Raw genomic sequence first — 21,364 nt, 5'->3', positions numbered from 1 at the left:
CTATCATTTTAAGTAACTTATTATTATTACCTACCTAACTTTGATTTCAAATCTATAATCTAGCATCGACTTAAGATAAGGTTATTTGTCACTAGCCTGAAAGAGCCAGTCACGGCTAATCTTATAGTCCTATTGAATCTAATCTTAAGTTACATTAAGTAACGCCTTATTTGATCAGTTTTAAATTAATGAATCGAGAACAAAAGTTAACATACTCAATGTTAACGCAGAATCGTTGAGCGATAGCCGTGACGTTACCATAATTATACCTGACTATTTTAGTAACTAGGTAGGTAAGACAGGTCACATAGTCCAGGGTGGCTAGCCGAATGGCACAATCGCTCACGAAACGCTCACGAAACGAAGCGCTAGTAGATATCTATCTCTATCGCGCTTGCGTATTGGCGCGACAGAGCCAGCGGCGTATCGCTTTCGTTTGGCGTCGGAGAAATGCCATTCGGCTACGGGGCCTGGTACCTCAATTAAACTGTATTAGCTAAAATTTCCACTACGCAATTTCCATGGCCCGGGTATTAGAAGCGGGCCGCATAGTTCATATTAGTTAATTAAGTTATGTGTCTAGAACTAGCGCTACGGTTCTGCACTAGACAGGAAAGTTGATTTAAAAAGGCCTGTTGGTCTCAATAAAACCGATAGCGATGTCTATTTGACCAGGTTGTCAGCATTAAAATTACCATTGCTTTTGCGCTGTATAACACTTTATATCATACCTTTGGTACCGTTTTAACTAAGAACTGTAACGAAATATCTTAGTTTGGAAATCATACCTATAATATTGTGGATACTAATTTCACTTTACTTAGCTTTACATAAATAGCACCTTAGGTACTTACTCAACCCCCAATGATACATAGCTAGCTGGAAATACCAAACAAGTATCTGAGACTCAAAAAAAGGAAAAAAAACACGGGCTGTTTTCTTGAACTATCTGGGCAACTTTTACAACATAATAATATAACACATTGCACTTCCAAACCATAAACCAAGCCAATAACTGCCCATTAAAGAAAAGGATAAATTACTTTCTTAAAAAAACCAAGACAATTTCCTTGTAAAGACGCACACATCTGGCCTCCAGTCACCGCTATTCTGCCAAACACGGTCAAAAAGGATATAAATTATGCAATACTCTATTGATATAGGGGCCGCCCGACCATAGTATAACTGCAAACCCCATTAAACCTTTTCATGTCTTTCCAAATTCCTGACGCAAATTTATAACTAAGACAATAGGCCCCATCTGGCATTCGAACCCACGCTACCTACTAGAGAAAAATATAACAATCGCTTTTATTACCAGACCAGGCTAAACCGGCCAACTATATTAAACTATATTTTTATACTCTCAGTTTTAGGTACCTACATGAATACATACGGGCGCGATCTAGTGTTGTGGTACTTGTGGTAGTCAAAATAGTAGGTACTAACAGAAGTATAGTACTTAATAAGTGATTTCGAGTGTAGATGAAGTGACTATTACTAACATAATTTGTCGTTGTTATTATCTGTGCTATCCTTAAGTGAACTTGTGTATCTAATGCTATATGTGTTGTGGTGAATGGATGCACCGTGAAAGTATAGGCCTAAAATTGTGAGGGTCTTTTATGAGCTTGAAGAATAAGATGTCACAAGAAGATACCAAAGAAATACATAAACCCTTATTTGCCTAAATGGTAATACATAGTTGCATCAGCGCTTTAAAACGTTATTCATTCTTAATTATCCCATCAGCGGACGTGTTATCAAACATATCTCCGTAGACGTCTACAACCAGCAACACTATTACATTACTCTGCACTTACCCACAACAGGACAACGTTACTGGAGCCCTTATTACTTCGCCAAGTCTGCTCATATTATGGACACTCAAACTGTTTGTACTAAACCTCACGTGTTTGTGTCGTCTGTCAAGAAATAAGAAATACATCGAGTTCACAAAGAATGACATGAAATGAAACTATCAACGAGAATAAGCAACAGAAAAAATAACTCATTATCTGAACAGTGCTCAACTCAACCCTCTTCGTAGTTATTACATAGGTAACTACTCTGTCTCTTCTCATCATCAAGAATGGCTTAAGGCTGCGCAGCCGGTTGAACAAAACTGAGAACTGTGCTACAATATCTTCAGAATGCTGGCCTCAGTATTATCTTACAGTGAAAGCAGTTACAGTGTGAAATATTTACCAAATTTAACAATTACTTAGTTACGTTTTGATTTTTTAGTGTCATTTGTTTAGTTAACGTATAGTAAAGTGTTGTGGGTGATCCTAACAGTGGCAATGTAGCAATCAACCAATATTTACACACTTCACGCGTAGAGACTACTTATGGAAGAATTAAGACAAAGAAGAATAATATACATGGGATCCGTGGAGTTATAGAAAACTACCGATATACTCCACTATCGCTGAAATAACACAACTACAACGTGCAACGACATCAAGCTGGCTCTGAAACCGTAAAAGAAGACGGGAGAAGCCCCTCCGGAAGCTAGCCAGCTTCCGTCTGATACATCCGAGACGAAGAAATGACAAGTGAGACAAAGGGGAAGGTGTATTTTAAATGCAGTCACATATCCTCACACCTAATATTTATTACACACCAAGTATAGTATTTATCTACCCAACGCTGACTTTACGATGCCTTGTATTCGGGTCGGCTCCAAATTCCCCGTCTCTCCTACTATCCTGACTGCAAACCCTATACACTCCCAACCCTATCTACTGGGTGCTCTGGTGTCTTGGACAGGCTGCGGGGGCCTACGGCGGGGCAGCAGGGGTTGCTGCGCAATGAGCCGGTTTGCAAACGTACTCTGTCTGATTCTGCGTTCGAGTCTTAGTAGGTGAGATGTGACGCAGACATATCCAACGACTCGCTGCCTCTTAGGCTCAATCATCAGAGTCACGTGAGCCTACAGCGCTATTGCGTATCAAAATCTCCTCCCCCTGTAGTCTCCCCTTCCTAGTCCTTGCAGCAGGATCTGCTGGCTGGAGTTACCCCCTGAATCTGAATCTGAATCTGAGATAAGGGCTTCTTGACACCGTACGAGAACTCGTATTAGAGTTTCAATACATTGCATTATTTGATCAGTCGGCTGATCAGTTCGCAATGTAACTAAAATCGTATGCAAGCTCGCGCACCATCTAAATCAGCCTCAAAAATGCTGCTTACGTACGGTAGATACACACTAAACTTGGTTTGTATACTCACGTACGCCGACGACATACACGTAGTATCCCACACTCATGAGCGCTATGACGGCGAACAGCGCGTCGATTAAGTACGCCGCCCACAGCGGGTACGCGATCATGAAGCTGTTCAGGTAGTCGTAGTACACCATCGTAACTGGCTCCTCCTGTGTCATTCAAATTAGTCAGTGTAAGCACAAATTGCTCGCCCTTAGAGTTGGTCAAAGGCGCCTAGCTTTCAGAGATAACATACACTAGGGAAATTTCGACGGGTACCTCGGCGGTCGGGGTGGTGTAGCCATTTATATAGTCAGCCGCGATAGCTGGAGCCCCGGGTTCGACTCCCGGCTTCGCCACCAGTGGGCTTGATCGCTTTTTCGTTAGTATATGGTATCTATTTCAGCTTATAGTCAGCAAAAGTTGAGATTTATAAGATCGACCTGGATAAAAAAAGTCTTGATTGATACTGGTTGGTAAGTTGTAAAGGGCAAACGTGAAGAAAAAACTAAGAGTATAAGAGATTGCGGTGCTTAAATACGGATTACCATTATCTTGCATAATTTTTTTTGTCATATTTTACCTTCGCATAACAACGCTTGGCAGAATCCTCTTTTCGCAGAATGACTTTTTGCATTAATTTCTTGGCATATTGTCATTTTGCAGAATTATTTAAAGCAGAGTAATACAATGGCATAATGGTAAATTGTATAATAGTCGTATAATCGATTAATTGTTTTGTCGAAAATTGTGTCGCATTCTATTGACTTGGCATTCTGTCATTTCGCACAATTGTCGTAGGCAGAATAATACATTGGCATAATGTTGATGCGCAGAATAATTTCACTTATGTTTTATTTATTTTTTACAATAAAAAGGGTTTTCTGGTTTACTCACTGTCAACCTAACACGCTCCTCCTCGCTTCGCTCGTCGTCGCACCTAAACCGACTCTGTGACATATAAGATTTCTGTGTCGTGTGAGTATTTTGTCTGGATAGGAATTCTAACCTAATCTATATTAATAACATAACACTGTCAACCTAGCACGCTCCTCCTCGCTTCGCTCGTCGTCGCACCTAAACCGACTCTGTGACATATACGATTTCTGTGTCTTGTGAGTATTTTGTCTGGATGGGGTTCTAACCTAATGTACATTTCTGGCAAAATTACAGTAAGCAACATGAGTATTATGCGACATAAAATGCTGCAAAATTATAGTCCACGATATTAGCAGTATGCTATTACAAATTCGGTGAAATGTAATGTATACTATACACAATTCGGCTATATTAAAATTGACAATATTAGTATTCTGCTATCCAGAATTCTGCCAAATAAATTATATGCGATATGACAGTTATGCTATTTGTACAATTATGCAAAAGTATCATTCGGGTAAAAATGTTTCTACGAAAGCTGCTATGCCAAATGTATTTCGGACAATCGATATTCTGCAAGATAAAGGGAACCCCTTAAATACAATTCAATTATCTCGACGTGTACTTTCTTTGTTTCGATGGGGCCCGGCCGGTTGGGACATCTAGCCTATCTCCCAACCTCAAGGGGGGTGACCCCGTCACGCAGAATGGACACTACAGTCGTCGAGTTACTAAAAATGAGTGCTACAATACGAGTACATATGTAATTTGAGGGCGGCAAGAACCCTTTTAACTAGTTCATACAGGCCTGTTGGTATATGTGATTTGTCCCCGGCTGCCTGTCTTGGTAGGTATACGTTTCCACTTTAATTTTCCGTTTGACTCGTTTGAGGGAGGTAAGTATAGGTACCTTCTCGACAAGTTCAGGCATGTCGGCCATGTTGGTCACAAGGTCGAGCATCATATTGCCGGCCGCCTTCAGCACGCCGCGCTGTTGTTGTCAGGGTTGTGTGAATGTTGTATACGTGTCCATATTTGATGGAAGTGTACCTTATCGACAAGTTCAGGCATGTCGGCCATGTTGGTGACGAGGTTGAGCAGCATGTCTCCGGCCGCTTGCAGCACGCCGCGCTGCAGATTGTCGGGGTTATCGTTTCGTGTGTGGTATACGTTGCCCCATTTGGTGAACGCGATGTCGATGCCTGTCGATAGAGAGCATGCTTTACATATATGCTTTTAAAAGGAATTAAAAGAGAACGTTAAGAGAACGATATAACGTAGGCCGTCTTTTTTGCACTAAGTAAGTGCGATAGGGACGCACCGATACGACAAGGTTTATCGAACTTGTGTGATACGCTCGCAGGACAGGCTTAAAGAAACTCTGTTAACTGCTCCGTGTATTTTTCATGTTTTGCACATTTCGCAGCTGTATGCCTTTTTAGGGTGAAACGACAGCTCACGTAATTTAACAAGTTTCAAATCAATGATGCACATGCAAAAAGATTCCAGACACGATAAAAAGATTTTAGGGTCTATATATTTTGCTTATTATAATTATATGCTAGCAGGATGTAAGGTAATGGCGCCTATTAACGTGGTACTTAAGGCAGATTTCAAAAGATACCAAAAAATTAAGGGTATCAAAGCTCATTAACGACCACAAATATTTTTTTTATGGAAGAGTATTTATTGAACTATTAGTTTTGAAGAGTTTTAGGATCATTTTAGTTTATTATATGTCATAAAATGATTATTGAAGCCAACATACCTAAATTTTCTATTACCGTGGTAATGAACAGGTTGCAGTTCTATTAACGCGAATTGAGATTTCATTACCGAGGGTATGAATGACAGTGTTTTTCTGCCATCGGTAAATAGAAACCCATCTCAAAATTCGGAGCTTAATACCGATGGTTGAATATACAAATTATGACAAATACATATACCTATACTATCCTCCTTTATGAATACCCACCCACAGAAGACTCAGTTTCACCTAAGAAATCTGTACTTACGGTACACTAAATGTCATATTTTGATACAAGACTAATATGTCGCTCGGTAATAGATACTTCTATAGGAACCCATTACCGACCCAAACAAATATTGCATGGATCGGTAATAGATTCTTATATATTCTATTACCGAGGGTTATCTGATCGTACCATCGGTAATAGGCATAAATTGGAGTATTATAAAATCTAATTCCGACCCATAAAAACAAAGTCATACAGATGTATTTTCATTACAAATCAAAATAAAATATTGCAACCTTATATTAAAACCAAGTTTACATAACTGGTAAGTAAGCATCAGACTTTATGTCAATGTTTAAAAAAATTGACAAATTAACGGTTTTCATAGAAACTACGAAATCAGTCATGAAGTTTTTGCTAAAAATTAAGGTTTTGTTGAATAATTTTCATACCGCGTAAATAGTTCTTTGATAGCGTGAATAGATCAAGATTGAAACAACTGTAAGACATTATATAACTGATCACATATACTTAAAATAAAGCGAAAAGAACTAATATCACTACTTTAACTATTACCGTGGTATACCACAGTAATAGAATCTACTCACGAAATGGCGCCTTTCACCGCTGTCTTTTAATTTCCACTTTAAACACATTTCCAGGCTAAACAATACGTAAAAAGTACTCAGAAGTCATGTAGAAAACTATAAACAATAATTTGAAATGCATAACTTTCACCTGTTTGCCATAATTATTACGTAAACTACTAAATGAGATTGGAGTTCACTTAGGTTTAGCGTCACACGTCAGTATGACACAACCTCTTCTCGCGGCCCCGTGGCAAAAACTGTCAAATAGCGAGCGTCTTCTTTCATTCACACTCTCTATCGCCTATATGTGCGTTAGTCAACTAAACAGGCTTCCTTTGTGTGAGTAACTTTTTTTAAGAAATTGGTCGGTTTGCCTGTAAAATGCGTATTTGCAAATGCGGCGGTAATGGACGTCGATTTCGATACCCGCGTTGATAGCCGCCGTTACCTTAGGTACCTTATTTACAATTTATTTATGCAAGCAATTAGCATAAGGAACCGATGTCTGTAAAAGCTAGAAGACTATCTCCCTTATTCATAAACGTACTCTAAAGTTATCAAGCCGGTACAGTTCGTTAATCCTTTTCTATCACACGAATACGTCGGAAAGGGACAAACGAACTTTATCGGCTTGATAAGTTTAGAGTGCGTTTATGAATAGGGGGAGGGCAGTCTTCCTTCCCGCAATCAAAACCCCGGGGTACGCTTATACACCATCCTTACCGTAGAAGTGGCCGTAGTCCCGCCATATCCTGAAGTCGGTATCGGAAGGCACAAGTCCGGAACCGAAGAGGAATTCACCCAACGATTGCGCTGAAGGACGGTTCGTGGATTTGGCGTAGGCGTGAACGATTCGTGGATCCAATGTCTGTAATAAAAATATAAAGTCAATAGATACAACATTCAGGGGGGTTACCATGACGTGCTAAAGCCGTTCAGTTCAGGTTGAGAGAGAGGGACGGAGCTATGTAACTGCTATAGCTGTGTCCCTTTCTCTCAACCTAAACTGAACGTCTTTAGTACGTCATGGTAACCCCCTGGTCAGGTATTAGGATTTAAGTAAGAATTTATTTCATATTACGACTACTTGTTGCTTATGACATGAATTTTACAAATAAGAAATCATGTCATAAACAATGTTTTGGTTGCGGCTAAGACCCATACTGTGGCTATAGAGACTCCAGAAACCCAAACGATTTTTCCAAAAACAATAGTTCCAAAAACTTGTAAGCGCCGTTTATTGTCTGCCGCAAGTTATCCCATACGCTTTTTCAACACGGTGTCGCCTGGCGATTCTTTTGACTGAACTTTTATTTTATTTCCTGCTAAGCCGCGATCCTGGGTTCGAATCCCGGTAAGGGCATTTATTTGTGTGATGAGCACACAAATAAATTGATGATTGTTTCTGTCATGGACGTTTTCTATGTATATAAGTATGTATTTGTCTATTATATATATTGTTGTCTGAGTACCCACAATACAAGCCTTCTTGAGCTTACCGTAGGGCTCAGTCAATCTGTGCAAGAATGTCCTATAATATTTATTTATTTATTACCCATTGTTTTAACATTTACACTATCGCTTGTCCAGTTCAATATAATACGAAGCCATAAATCATGCTGTAATATAGGTACCAAAGTACAAGAAGATTTAATTTGTTTTGCAATTACTTGGAAGACATTGGCTTTCCCGTTCATGCCGGCCGCATCGAGGTTGACAACGGCTGTGATGTTTCGGGCCCAAGGGTGTTGCAGAAACGCGTGCGCGCCCTGCAAACAGAAAAAAAACACAAGGTTAGTAAAGTTTTTTTTTATACTACATCGGTGGCAAACAAGCATACGGTCCGCCTGATGGAAAACGGTCCCCGACCCCTGCAACTCGAGAAGTGTGCTTACATGTGCGTTGCTAACCCATTAGAAACTTAATTGTACACTCTCTTTTGCTGTGTTAAGTACAAGTGAAAGAGGGTAGTAGTTCAGACTTTTTCTCAAACTGAAGATTCTACTTCTCTACTGTAATGGAGAATGCGGCATTTTAGAAAAGCGTCTCGAAGAAGCTCGTTAGTCTTTAGGCACACGCACACTCAGTGACACTGCGAGTCGACGACCGGTTGCTCAAGGTCTTTCATACATTTGGTATCTGTCGTTAGTCACCTCGTGGTCACGTGCGAGTCCTGGGGGGTTACCATGACGTACTAAAGCCGTTCAGTTTAGGTTGAGAGAAAGGGACACAGCTATAGCAGTTACATAGCTCCGTCCTCTCTCTCAACCTAAACTGAACGGCTTTAGCACGTCATGGTAACCCCCCTGTCCTCACTTAGAACTCTTTTTTATCAACAAGCAATTCAGTTTCATTGTAGATTTACATGTCTTGATTGTTATACCTGGAGAGCGTTCTCCTCGGCGCCGTTGAACAGGAATATGAGGTTGTGTTTGAACTTGGTCGTCCTCTGGGACAGGCGGTGCAGAATCTCTGCCAATATCGCGCAGAAAGCTACGTTGTCGGATGCCCCTGAAAATTGAAAGGAATAGTTACCAATTAAACAGAAATACAACCTCAGTTTGGATAAGGAGGAAAACGTACTAGTATTATTTTCGAACTGAATGTGGATGCCGCGAGTTAAGTGCGGACGTGGCAGGCCCAGACGGAGAAGGCGCGGGGCGGGACGATCTTGACACCTTCATGATTAATAGGCCAGAAATAGCACACCAACGGGAGTTGTGGAAATCACGGGGAGAGGCATTTGCCCAGCAGTGGGACACATAAGCGAGCTATAAAAAAACTGAATTCAAAACGCAACACCACTGGTTTCGAACACAAGTACAAGATAGGTATATAGTTTTATGAGTTCCTGATTCCTACTGAATATTTTGCCAGTTATGTATCTGTTTTTTTTATTATTGTAAATGGGCTTACTCTTGGCCACAGACTAGCCAAAGGCAAAGACGTGGCCTACGATGGAGTGAGCTCGCTCAGAAGATGCCTGTTCACCCTTGATTTGACCCTTGAGTTGATTTGATCTGTTTGGAAACAAACAAGTCCGATTCAATAGGATCGTCCAAGCGACAACCTCGGACGTCCGATTAATTTGCGTTATTAAGTAACCCAAGCAATGCAGAGTTACATGACAGTCTAGCCTTTTTTTTTGTCGGAGTGGGGAATGTGTTACGCACCGTCCCCCCAGCCGCGGGAAGGCCTTGATGGGGAGGTGTGTGGGACTCCCTCCTTCGGCCCCCTCTCTTATCGAGAGGGAGGGAAAGAGGTTTACCCACTAAACCCCACTCCGGCGTTTCGCCCTCTGTGGCATGACAGTCTAGCCTGCGATCAATCTGTCTTACAACATAGCGAGCTTGAGAGAAGGTGGGGAGCGATGTACAATCTAGTACTCCTCAAGTCTAACTCGTGGTCTAACCTTAAGGCTTTTGGTATAAAACAGTACCTACCTAACGCAAAAGGCACAGAGTCGTAGTGGCAGTTGAGCAGCAGGGTCGACCCGAGTTCGCCGTTCGCTTGCACCCCGCTCTCCCCTTCGAATAAAGCGACGATGTTGGACGCGTTGTAGTACCACCCCAGGTAAGGTATCTCGTGGTCTAATACGAAGGCACCTGGAAAGGAAATATGAAAAAAACCTTTATATTTATACTGGAACGTATTGTAAAATTCAAATAGTGCAGCTGGCAAAAAGAGTAGAAATCGAGCTATTTTTTTTATTATCATAGCAACACTTACTTTTCTTATAGGTACAAAAGTACTAAATAGTTGCTACATGCAAAACGATTTACAGTGGCGCCCCTAGGTATTATATTTTTTGCCAGGCTGTACCTAAATTAGAAGTTAAAGGAATCGGTGTTCAAGTAGTTCATACGAAAATCTTTTTATTACTTAATATAATTTTTAAGAAAAAAAAACCGTCGCCTTTCGGGTTCTGGTGAAAGTTACTTGCGAATGTTGGATTATGTAGAAATGTGTAGGTATTTTTTAAAACTGCTTTTAATGCTTTAATTATTAGATGGCAACATAAATGAATATACGTATAACGTTAAGGTTTGAGGAGTTTCCTCAATTCCTCATGAATCCGATATTATATTATAAGAAATCGAAGCTTGACAAACTTTGACTTGAAAACTCAATATGCTTAACAAACATAACTAAATAAATAAATGTCACTGTTCTGAACTTAAATGCATGCTTTTCTTGCAAAAATACCAAAGTCACTTATGAGTGTGCCGTTCAGATTTGAGGAGTACGGTTCTGACTATCATCAGCAGTTCCACTGCACCAAATGTCACTGTTCTGGACGCAAGTGCATGCTGTTCTTATAAAAATACCAAAGTTACTATAAGCGTGCCGTTCAGATTTGAGGAGTTCGGTTATGACCATCAGCAGTTCCACTGTACCAAATGTCACTGTTCTAGACGTAAGCGCATGCTGTTCTTATAAAAATGGCAAAGTCACTATAAGCGTGCCGTTCAGATTTGAGGAGTTCGGTTCTGACCATCATCAGCAATTCCGCTGCACCAAATGTCACTGTTCTGGATGAAAGTGCATGCTGTTCTTATAAAAATACCAAAGTCACTATAAGCGTGCCGTTCAGATTTGAAGAGTTCTATTCTGACCATTATCAGCAGTTCCACTGCACCAAATGTCACTGTTCCGTACCTAAATGCATGCTGTTCCTTTAAAAACACAAAAATCACTATATGTATGCCTTTCAGATTCGAGGAGTTCCCTCGATTTCTCCAAGATCCCATCATCAGAACTGGGTTCTGAGAAAAATGGGACCAATCTGTATGCATATACATTCAATTAAAAAAAAAAATTTCAAAATCGGTCCAGTAACGACGGAGATATCGAGGAACAAACATTAAAAAAAAAAAAAAAAAACATACAGACGACTTGATAACCGTCCTTCTTGAGATATGAGGCGACGGTTAATAAATGGCCAGGATTTCAACCATAGATCAGCAGCCTTACCACGATCTTTTTAAAAACGATTCAAACGCAGAGCAGTTCAGTTTAGGTGCCTAAACTGGGCGTCTCAATTTGCTACCATGATCTCCAATGTTCAGAGTCGAAACTGAACCGCGTACAAGTGAATGAAAGACCGAGATTGTCTCCGGTCCGCAACTGAATCGTTTTGACAAGAAAAGGACGACGCTATAGTAATCGTATAAATCTATCTCGTTTTCCCCTTGTGACGCTTGATCGTTCGAAAACCAGGAACGATTTGTAGTTAACTTACTAATTTTTAATTTAATTTTGTCCTTATAATTGCAACTATTATGAATTTTACATTTAAATGTAAAAATCATAATAATTGCAATGTTTTTTGTAAGATTTCTTATCTTTTTGAGCAAAAATATGTATAAATGAAAAACAATATAAGGACAGTTCGTTAAAGGTTATATTTAGAACGTCGCGCCCTTGACTAGTAAGCACTGAAATAGGAAACCTATGGAAGTGAAACATCAACAAAAAACGCGTGCCGGATGTGACGTCATCCTGGGACAAAACATGGCGGTTTTAGTGCTGCCCATAACATTTTACTGTAATTATGATTTGTCGATAAATCGATAAACTTTGCAACGTTCTCGGCTCATTTCACATACTATTCATTCTTTATAGAATTAATATTTTAATGAAAGTAAGTTATTAAACTGGAAGTATCCATTTAAATATTTATTACATAAGTTTATTGCTGATGTTGCCGATCGTAACAGCCCGCACCCTCGTTAAAAGCTCTAGCAACTTTACTCACCGGCAGGAACACTATGAGCAGTGTCTTGTGTTGTGTTATTTGGCTGTGGTTTGCTGCCCTTTTTCAGGCATACTACATTTAGACTGTACTAGAATTTATAATTTGATTTATTTAATGAATACCATTTATTTAAGGGACTGGCCTCAGCATAAGAGTTTTATACAGTCCATACACGATAATTAGCTCATGATACTTACTAATGGGGGTTATTAGTTTAGCCTACTTAGGCCGTTTACACACTATCCGATCCGATATCGGATGTCGGAAGGATTTCAATAGAAAAAATCCAAGATGGCGCCTGTAATGTATGGGATATCGGTCCGACACCCGATATCGGATCGGATAATGTGAAAACGCACTTATGCTGACATAATACCCTACACTGACATGCTTTTGGCTGACAGTTTTCTTGATAATAATAACAGAGGTTTCTAGACATGCGGTAGCGTGTCAAGCCAAATTCAAGTAACAGAACTGGCGAGCAGCACCGTGTGTTATATTACACGAACCATTTGGAGCCACTTTTGACCCCCTCACAACTCAACAAGTATTTTACATAAACGTGTCAAATTTGGCTCATATATTGAGACATGCAAGATAGACATGTGCGCCAAATTTCATAAACACATCTCAAACGGTTATTTAGATAATAACGTAAAAAAAACATCATTTTTATCATATATATACCTATAGACATAAGTTCTTATTATTCGTACAGGTGCCACTAGAATCGACGGGTAAAAATAACTAAACACCTTCAGAATATTTATTTCATTAAAAATAAAAAAATATTTACAAATTGCAGTAGGGTAATTGCACCATTAGATGAACGACGCGGAGTGAGCCGCCCCTGAGAACAAATAAAAATATCCTTTACATTTGGCTTTATATTTTCTAATATATAATATTAACTAATCCGATAGCATCCAGCCACTTTTTCTTTTCTGGTAATTTCTTGGTAACGTTTAAAATACGTTTTAATTGTTAATTTAAGATATTTTTGGTTTTAAGCGGAGTAGCATGATAAAATAAGAAAATGGTAATAAGCAATCATAGAAAATCGATATCAAAGTCGATAAAAAATGTACAACCCTAGCTGCAATGTTTACATTATTTAAGCTTAAAAATATAGTAAAATAAGTCACATCTCTTCATAACTTATAGCTGCACATAACAACCTTACTAATTATAATGTAATACATTCTTCAATTTACCAGCAACATTAACAATAATCAATATTTTTGATGAAAATCATAGCGTACCTGTGTAAGGTCAAAGATGACTGATTTGGTGTCTTTCTGATGCCGCAGCCTATCACACTACACACTGGCATATTTTCACCGTAATTATTCACATTCACCTGCAAATATATTCAGTTATCACGCTTTTTTTTTGAAGATAATTAAATTATTTCACTTTTCTCGCGACGTTTTGACAGGACATCTACCGCCTGAACTCACTGACAATGACATTCACAGAACAAAACATGGCGGATTTTCGGTCGCATTAGGTATTTACGCATATTCATGTTCCACTTTATGTACGTACTGAAATACTGTCATATTCTTTTGTCATCGGTTATAGTGCTGAGTTAAAACGAGACAGCGATATGTTTATGCGTTCAACGTCAAAATGGGTGCTATTTATATAAGCAATTGTATGTATAGAACAACATGTCTCGTCCATATATATACGTCCATGCTAGTAAGTAGGTAATTAATAATAAAGTTTTTGTTTATGTATTTGAAGTGCTGTGCTCGGCTATAGAACTTGCAGTACTTATTTGGATAATATTTTAACAATTACGGAAGTCATTAGTATTTCGTCACTACTTTAAAAAAAACTTGCATCTTCATCTGTCAATGAAAAGAAAATTGTAGTAAGTATGTATGAAATGCATATAGACTTACTGCGTTTTACCAGGGGCGGCTCACTCCGCGATTCTATCGCCGCGCTACAAGTACATCCTGGCGGCCGCGAGTTCGCGGCCTACTCAGGGGTGGCGCGCGTTCTCACGGAATGCACGTTCGCACTTTCTATTGTTACTTTACGTCGCGAGTTTTTTTAAGGTTCATATGCGATGTCCGCGTGTCGAATGGCTAATAATACTTAGTTAAATAGACATCATGAATAAAATAAATACCATAGGACATTCTTACACAGATCTACTACTAATTAAGTCCCACGAAAAAGTTCAATAAGGCTTGTAATGTTGGAACTTGAACAAAAATATATAAATACAGTACATATACTTAGAAAGTACCCAAGACTTGAATATAATAGTATAACATTTTATGTGAGTATTAATTCGTTTTAATCCATAGGTAACCCTATCGCCGGACGCCGCGCACGTGCGGCTCGTTTCTTTGTAAGAATTTTGTAGGTATTTAAAAAAGCGGCATTTCGTAAACATCAAAGCAGTGAGCCTTCTGTACTTGTACTATTATATATTCTGTGGTTTTACGAGATACGAGATATTCTACAAGTAGTGACCATTTGTAGGTAGCTCACTCGTGTCTAAATTTAAAGTATATCGCTAAGTTATGCTAGACCTAGTTGATTCCTTAGCCATCCTAGGCATAGTTTGTCGCAAGTGTTAACATGACTCCTTGCATATCGACTAAAAAAGGATTAGACTTTTTTCGCTCCTTTTGATTTGCGTTTTTGCGAAAGTTGCGAGATCATAGGGCACTCTAAAAATGTAAAAACGTGTAGTTAGTTGGAATAGTTGGTCCGTAAATATTACTAAACAAAATCATAAAACTTTATATTTTATTATCGAATCGGTAAGGATCGAAAAACCAAAATAATAAATTAATCAGGGTGGCTAGCCGAATGGCACAATCGCTCACGAAACGCTCACGAAACGAAGCGCTAGTAGATATCTATCTCTATCGCGCTTGCGTATTGGCGCGACAGAGCCAGCGGCGTATCGCTTTCGTTTGGCGTCGGAGAAATGCCATTCGGCTACGGGGCCTGGTGATGAAACTAGCTTTAGTTATATTTTCCATCTCCTGCTCCTTATAAAAAACACAAAACTATTTAGTATCGCTAGTGTTACAACAAAGCGATTCAGAATAATGCGGTAAATGAGTAACTTTTTATGAATCGCTAAATTTGACATTCCTGCGATTCAGTTTAGGCTCAAGTGGCATGTCATGGTACGAAATACACTTGAGATGAGTGAATGAAACGGCTGGGACGCTTATCGCTCGCTCGGTCGAAATTGGATCGCAATAACAATGTCGTGGTAGGAAATAGCGACGCAGTTCAGTTTAGGTCCTAAACTGAATCGCGTTAAGAGATCATGGTAAGGCCCCTGGTCACTAAAGTAAAATCCATAATCCTACGGACCAAATTGACAAGTAAGTGTGAACAAATGTTGCCACAGTTTGGCCAGTGTCGTTCTTATCGATATTAAAATATTATTATATCGTAGATTTGAGGTGCACCCAGACGGGACAATGAAATTGGCAATTTGATCGGCTAATCAATATACCATTTTTTTCTGTGATTTCGACAGATCAAAAGGTAGATACCGCTAATTAGAGGTATTTTTTTTATTTCGAAGTAGCAATAATATTATTCGAAAATTATATAGATATTTATGATATACTTGCCATAGCGTGACAGATAATTTATTATTGTCGGACATAAATTTTACCTACAGGCTCGGAAACCTTTTTATGTTTTGAAACTAGTGGGTAAAAATGCATGGTATCCATCCATTTTTACCCTACCTCGAAGATACATAGAACAAACCAAAATGAAACTAATATACCTCTCCTCTTACTTGAACTTGAAACTAATATACTTATTCTTGATTTAAACTTGTCTGTTGTATGAACCTTACAACTTGTCGATATATTGTTACGACATATACCCTTCCCTATTTTAATTTTGCTGTTCCTGGTATCATTTTACCTGTCAGTCATTTGTCAATTTAGTCCGTAGGATTATGAATTTTACTTTAAATACAAGGCCAAACAGGTCGGTACTAATTAACCGTCGCCTCATATCTCAAGAAGGACGGTTATCAAGTCGTCTGTATGTTTTTTTTTTTATTTTTTATGTTTGTTCCTCGATATCTCCGTCGTTCCTGGACCGATTTTGAAAAATTTTTTTTTGATTGAATGTATATACATACAGATTGGTCCCATTTTTCTCAGAACCCAGTTCTGATGATGGGATCCTGGAGAAATCGAGGGAACTCCTCAAATCTGAAAGGCATACATATGGTGATTTTTGTGTTAATAAAGGAACAGCATGCATTTAGGTACGGAACAGTGACATTTGGTGCAGTGGAACTGCTGATGATGGCCAGAACGGAACTCTTCAAATCTGAACGGCACGCTTATAGTGACTTGGGTATTTTTATACGAACAGCATGCACTTTCGTACAGAACAGTGACATTTGGTGCAGTGGAATTTCTGATGATGGTCAGAACCGAACTCCTCAAATCTGAACGGCACGCTTATAGTGACTTTGGTATTTTTATAAGAACAGCATGCACTTTCGTCCAGAACAGTGACATTTGGTGCAGTGGAACTGCTGATGATGGCCAGAACCAAACTCCTCAAATCTGAACGGCACGCTTATAGTGACTTTGCCATTTTTATAAGAACAGCATGCACTTTCGTCCAGAACAGTGACATTTGGTGCAGTGGAATTTCTGATGATGGTCAGAACCGAACTCCTCAAATCTGAACGGCACGCTTATAGTGACTTTGGTATTTTTATAAGAACATCATGCACTTTCGTTCAGAACAGTGACATTTGGTGCAGTGGAACTGCTGATGATGGCCAGAACCAAACTCCTCAAATCTGAACGGCACGCTTATAGTGACTTTGCCATTTTTATAAGAACAGCATGCACTTTCATCCAGAACAGTGACATTTGGTGCAGTGGAATTTCTGATGATGGTCAGAACCGAACTCCTCAAATCTGAACGGCATACTTATAGTGACTTTGGTATTTTTATAAGAACAGCATGCACTTTCGTCCAGAACAGTGACATTTGGTGCAGTGGAACTGCTGATGATGGCCAGAACCAAACTCCTCAAACCTGAACGGCACACTCATAGTGACTTTGGTATTTTTGTAAGAAAAGCATGCATTTAAGTTCAGAACAGTGACATTTATTTAGTTATGTTTGTTAAGCATATGTTTTGAAGTCAAAGTTTGTCAAGCTTCGATTTCTTATAATATAATCGGATTCATGAGGAATTGAGGAAACTCCTCAAACCTTAACGTTATACGTATATTCATTTGTGTTTCCATCTAATAATTAAAGCATTAAAAGCAGTTTTAAAAAATACTTACACATTTCTACCAGTAGCGGCTTGCCCTAAAGTGCGCTTGTGCGGTGCACTCCCAAAAATAATCACAATTAAACTACAGTAATACATCAATTATGGTACCTCAAATTAATGTATTATACTATATAAAAACTATCGCAAAAAAGTCCAATCAAACAATTACTTATATTTCTTAAAAGTTCATTATACAGTCTATATTAATCCGCCAATTCCCTTCCTATACAATTCCATACGCACCGCGCTCAACGGAGCGCTTTGAATTGCGCTCCTATGGAGAAATATTCAGTACATTCTCTAATACGAAATTCAGTAAGAGCGAAAGAGAAGTTTAGTCATAGCTCCGCGCGTGAGACAGAAGATTATGTATGAAATATTAGGTAAATCTGGAGCGCCGCTCCTAGGGACGTTTGACCACAGAGCTATATCAAGATAGAAAGAAAAAGTATCATATTTAGTACCGCGAACGGCAGTCTGCTCGACAATTGGATGTCAAAATTAGTTTTCCATTGCGGTTTTAATTTGACGAGCTCGATTTGGCGTGCGTTCAAAACAAACGACCTATAAATATGAAATAAATGCTAGAATAATGTGTTTGTAATGATTGTAATGAAAATAAATTGATTTGGTCTTAGAGTAGGAGCGATGTAAAAATAAGCCATGAATTCAAACTGTCGAGTCAATTCACATTTGTGGTATCAAGTATTTATCTATTTATTCAACAGATTAAAAAGTATGCAACACAAATTAAATTACAAATACATTCATGCAAAAATCTTAAACTAACTTATATTATAAATATTGTAAACTACATTAATAATTAACTAGGATAATTCAATCATAATAAGAACACCAATAAATGCGAAATGTTACACGATCGGTCTCCCTGTCAACCGCCAAGCTTTTTCCTTCTATCTCGATATAGGTCTGTGGGTTTGTCCTTGATTACCGTCTCGGTTGCATCGCGCAGGCGCGAAATGCGTCGCGGTCATCCGCGACCCGCGTATTTCGCGCGCTATTTTGTTAATTGTTAGTAAACAATAGATAAACAAGTTTTATTTTGCCAATTTGCAATGCAATTTTGCCTTATTTTGAAACCGTTTAAATTGTTTTTATTGCAAGTGTGTGAGAATGGATGGATACAATGTGACATTTATAAAAGAGTGTGAAAAAACTTTTGCAACGCGATTAGAATTAAAAGCTAAAGGACCACCGCGGCCTGACCTTAAACTTACGCAAATATGTCTTTCAAAAATCAAAATTTTACACGTGTTTTTAAAACGGAACAGTATGAAAAAACACCGTGGTTATGTGGATGTGAAAAAAGTGACAAACTGTTTTGCTTTCCATGTTTTTTATTTGGAGCGGGCGCGGACGGCGGAGGTGGTGAGTCTGCATGGACCGATACCGGCGTCAGTGACTTATCACATCTTTCGATGAAAATAAAAAAAAACATTCACAATCCCGCATTAATTTACTGAATGAACTGCAGTTTTCGTCTATTCATTTTTATGTTTTACTGTTATTAACCCTGAAGCTGGGCAGCTATATAAATTAAATAAAGAATATTTTTCACTGAAATTTAAACTTATAGTTCAGGCATTTATTGGAAAATTGAAGGAAAGAAAAAAAATGCATCTCTCGAGTCAATTTAATATGATTTAAATTTAATCACATTGAATAAGTACAAACAGGAACACTAGACTTTATGCCGTTGTAATAGGAATTACAAATACACAGTTAATAGTGTTGATTATATTATGTAGTCTACATACATGTAGGACCTTGGTCCTTACGATAATTATTTGGGTGAACACCCACAAATTACAGCCGCGAGCCGCCTCTGATTTCTACATAATCCAACATTCGCAAGTAGCTTTCACCAGAACCCGAAAGGCGACGGTTTTTTTTTCTTAAAAATTATATAAAGATAAAGTTCTAGCTGAAAAGAAATCTGTTCTCATTTGTTTTCGTTGTAATAAACTTAGAAAGATACCAAAAATATCTATATATGCATCCTCCTTTTTTAACGGGCCCATTAGTATACCATGTTCTCTATACCTTTTTATCATATGATTCCCGACGAATATAATATAATATACGTAGAACGTATTTATAAATCAACATTGGCCTTAGAACAAAAGGAATCTGCATAAGCATACCCAACCTCTAGTTACTTTTTTGATAGCAAGGATCCCAAAAGATGACCTTCAGTCTATAAACTCACCAATGTACAAAAAAGTTTGTGTCGTATTAAAAAGACCGTATTTTACAAGTTACCCACATCGAAGTTAGTTGTTAGGTAGTTGTATGACTTCACGGACTCGTTTTCTCTCGACAGTTTTGAGTGTTATAAATGATGAGAGTTTGAAATTATTATTACACGCCGCCAGCATGATGAATACCTTTCTAGAATTATCTTACGGTGAATGCATTTGTTTGTTAAAGTACGGAAAGTTTGAACAACATTTATATGCATTCAAGAAATACCTACTTGTTTTAGTATTCATTTATCTATTTTTCTCAGTATTTATTTTCATTCTTAGGCTAGGTATTTTACAATATGTATACATATAAAAATGAAATATAAAAACATTTACAAAACAATATTTTTTTTTTTTTTTTTTTTATATAGCCTATATTGTTTCCCACTGCTGGGCAAAGGCCTCCCCTGTTTTCCGCCACTCGTCACGGTTCTTTGCATGCTCCCGCCAATCGCCACAAAATGAGTCCAGGTCTTTCCGCCATCTCATTTTTGGCCTACCTCGGCCTCGGGTAAATTGTGGTGCCCATTCGGTCGCTATTTTGGTCCATCTGTCTGGAGGCATCCGACATATGTGTCCTGCCCAATCCCATTTGAGCTTGGCTGCCTTTACACCCACATCTGCGATACCTGTTTTGGAGCGCAACTCCGTGTTCCTTATCCGATCGATTCTGCGGACTCCGAGTATGCTGCGCTCCATTGCTCGCTGGCAAATCTTGAGTTGGGACTTTTGGGCTTCTGTTAATGACCAAGTTTGGGCGCCATAGGTTAGGATAGGCAGGATGCACATGTCGACCAGTTTGCGTTTTAGTGCTATTGGAAGGTTGCCCTTCATTAACGCCTTCATGGACCAGAAGCTCTTCCAGGCATTTTTGATGCGTTGATCAATTTCCTTGGATTGCCTGTCATCGAAGGATGCTATCTGGCCCAAGTAGGTGTATTGGTCGACATACTGTAAATCCTGCCCATCTACCGTGACCCTATGTTTCGTGACATTGGTCATTAACTGGGTTTTTGCCCTGTTCATTTCGAGTCCAACTTCAAGACTTGCTGTGCTAAGGTCTTGTAGCATTGTCTCTAGATGGGGTGCTGTGTGTGAGAACAAGACAATGTCGTCGGCGAAACGTAGGTTAGTCAACCGTTTTTCGCCGATGTCAATGCCCATTGATTCCCACTTGGCAGTCAGCTTTTTGAATATTTCTTGTAAGCAGGAGGTAAACAACTTTGGAGACAACGGGTCACCCTGTTTGACTCCTTTTTGGATGCAGAATTTAGGGCCGGGAACATGCAACTTGATGCTTGCGGTGCTGTTTCGGTAGATGGTCTCAATGAGTTCAACATAGGTGTTATTAACTAGTTGTTCACGCATAGC

At 38.9% G+C, this 21,364-nt stretch overlaps 1 protein-coding gene and 1 long non-coding RNA gene across 2 annotated transcripts in view; both read right to left on the bottom strand.

Annotated features, from left to right (window-relative positions):
* Window positions 1–21,364, bottom strand: part of LOC125242422 (endoplasmic reticulum metallopeptidase 1-like) — a 135,659-nt gene that overhangs the window by 11,788 nt on the left and 102,507 nt on the right. Inside the window, exons 4-9 of the mRNA XM_048151243.1 lie at window positions 10,098–10,259; window positions 9,038–9,165; window positions 8,325–8,423; window positions 7,378–7,522; window positions 5,139–5,290; window positions 3,235–3,379 (exon numbers count right to left, since the gene is read on the bottom strand). Of these exons, the coding sequence (XP_048007200.1) occupies window positions 3,235–3,379; window positions 5,139–5,290; window positions 7,378–7,522; window positions 8,325–8,423; window positions 9,038–9,165; window positions 10,098–10,259 (831 nt within the window). The remainder of the gene's footprint in view (window positions 1–3,234; window positions 3,380–5,138; window positions 5,291–7,377; window positions 7,523–8,324; window positions 8,424–9,037; window positions 9,166–10,097; window positions 10,260–21,364) is intronic.
* LOC125242425 lies at window positions 13,165–14,114 on the bottom strand. The gene is made up of 2 exons (XR_007178869.1): window positions 13,675–14,114; window positions 13,165–13,262 (listed from the first exon to the last, which is right to left on the bottom strand). It is a non-coding gene; the product is annotated as an uncharacterized LOC125242425 (long non-coding RNA).

The sequence above is a fragment of the Leguminivora glycinivorella genome, chromosome 2 (assembly GCF_023078275.1).
Source record: "Leguminivora glycinivorella isolate SPB_JAAS2020 chromosome 2, LegGlyc_1.1, whole genome shotgun sequence".
Taxonomy (NCBI): domain Eukaryota; kingdom Metazoa; phylum Arthropoda; class Insecta; order Lepidoptera; family Tortricidae; genus Leguminivora; species Leguminivora glycinivorella.
This window is presented reverse-complemented; position numbering and strand designations above follow the sequence as displayed.